The 1,504-nt window shown below is 39.1% G+C and overlaps 1 protein-coding gene across 1 annotated transcript; it reads left to right on the forward strand.

Annotated features, from left to right (window-relative positions):
- Window positions 1-310: 310 nt before the first annotated feature.
- LOC111786662 (4-coumarate--CoA ligase 1-like) lies at window positions 311-729 on the forward strand (the record flags this gene model as incomplete). The annotated part of the gene is made up of 2 exons (XM_023666893.1): window positions 311-524; window positions 627-729. Coding segments are annotated over 2 exons (317 nt in total), but the record flags the coding sequence as incomplete, so codon positions are not given.
- Between the last annotated feature and the right edge of the window lie 775 nt (window positions 730-1,504).

The following is a 1,504-nucleotide window of genomic DNA, read 5'->3' on the forward strand; positions in this document are numbered from 1 at the left end:
TTTTAACGTCGGTAGACCCCACGACACGACACGACACGACACGACAAATAATAAATGGAAGCCCTGAATTGGTAGAAGAGAATTAATTTTTCAAATAAATGCGTGACAGAAAAATAATAAATGCCTCTATTTATTTATTGAGATCAGATGTAGGCCTAAATATGATCCATAAAATAATAAATAATGTGTTGAATTAATAAGGCATGTGAAATATAATAATGTGAACAAAATTAAATAATTAATTATTTTTATAAAACAAGATAAGGTATAATTTATAATGGGCTAAATTAGAAGCTTAATCATAAACCAGGTTACCTTAATAACAAAGAAGCCACAGAGAAGACTATAGACAAGAATGGGTGGCTCCACACTGGAGACTTGGGGTTCATCGACGACGACGACGAGATCTTCATCGTCGATCGACTGAAGGAACTGATCAAATACAAAGGATATCAAGTGGCCCCAGCTGAGCTTGAAGCTCTCTTGACTTCAAACCCTAATGTTTCTTCTGCTGCTGTCGTACCGTAAGTTTCCACGTGAACATGATTATGATTATGATTATGATTATGATTATGATTATGATTATGATTATGATTAAGGAAACAAATTGGTTTGATGGTTCATAGAATGGAAGATGAAGCAGCTGGAGAGATTCCGGCTGCATTTGTTGTTAGAACTGAAGGCTCCAAGATTAGTGAGGATGACATCAAGAAGTATATTTCTGATCAGGTGAGTGTTTTTATTTTTTATATTTTTTCGGACGCTCGTAGCTCTTATATTTCCACACTCTTATAAAGAAAGTTTTGTTATCTTCCCAATCGACGTGGGATTTCACAATATCTGCTAGTTGGGTCACTCATTCTCTTCTCCAATTGGTGTGGGACCCTCCAATCCACCCCTTTTCGGGGTCCAGTGTCCTTGCTGGCATACCGCTTCGTGTTCACCCCCTTCAAAGCTTAGCCTCCTCGTTAGCATATTACCCGATGTTTGGTTTTGATATCATTTATAACAAACCAAGCTCATCGGTAGAAGATATTGTCCTCTTTGAGCTTCCCCTTTCGGGCTTCCTTTTAAGGTTTTTAAAACGTGTACGTTAAGAATAGGTTTTCACATTCTTGTAAAGAAAGCTTCGTTCTCCTTCCCAACCCATGTAGGATCTCACTAGGCCAAGCATCCTCGCTGGTACTTATTCCTCTTTCCAATCGATGTGCGACCCTCCAATCCCCCCTTTCAGGGCTCAACGTCCTTGCTGGCACACCCCTTCGTGTTCACCCCCCTTCAAGGCTTATCACTTAATGTTTGACTTTGATATCATTTATAACGACCCAAACCCACTGGTAGGTGATATTATACTCTTTGGGCCTTCTCTTTTGAGCTTCCCTCCAAGTTTTTAAAACTGCTAAATCCATTAGGGAGAGGTTTCCAAACTTTTATAAAAAATATTTAGTTTTCCTCCTCAACCAACGTGGGATCTCACCGGTAGACAGAAACCAAATTGTCTCAC

This window comes from Cucurbita pepo, unplaced genomic scaffold (assembly GCF_002806865.2).
Source record: "Cucurbita pepo subsp. pepo cultivar mu-cu-16 unplaced genomic scaffold, ASM280686v2 Cp4.1_scaffold002312, whole genome shotgun sequence".
NCBI classification, from domain to species: domain Eukaryota; kingdom Viridiplantae; phylum Streptophyta; class Magnoliopsida; order Cucurbitales; family Cucurbitaceae; genus Cucurbita; species Cucurbita pepo.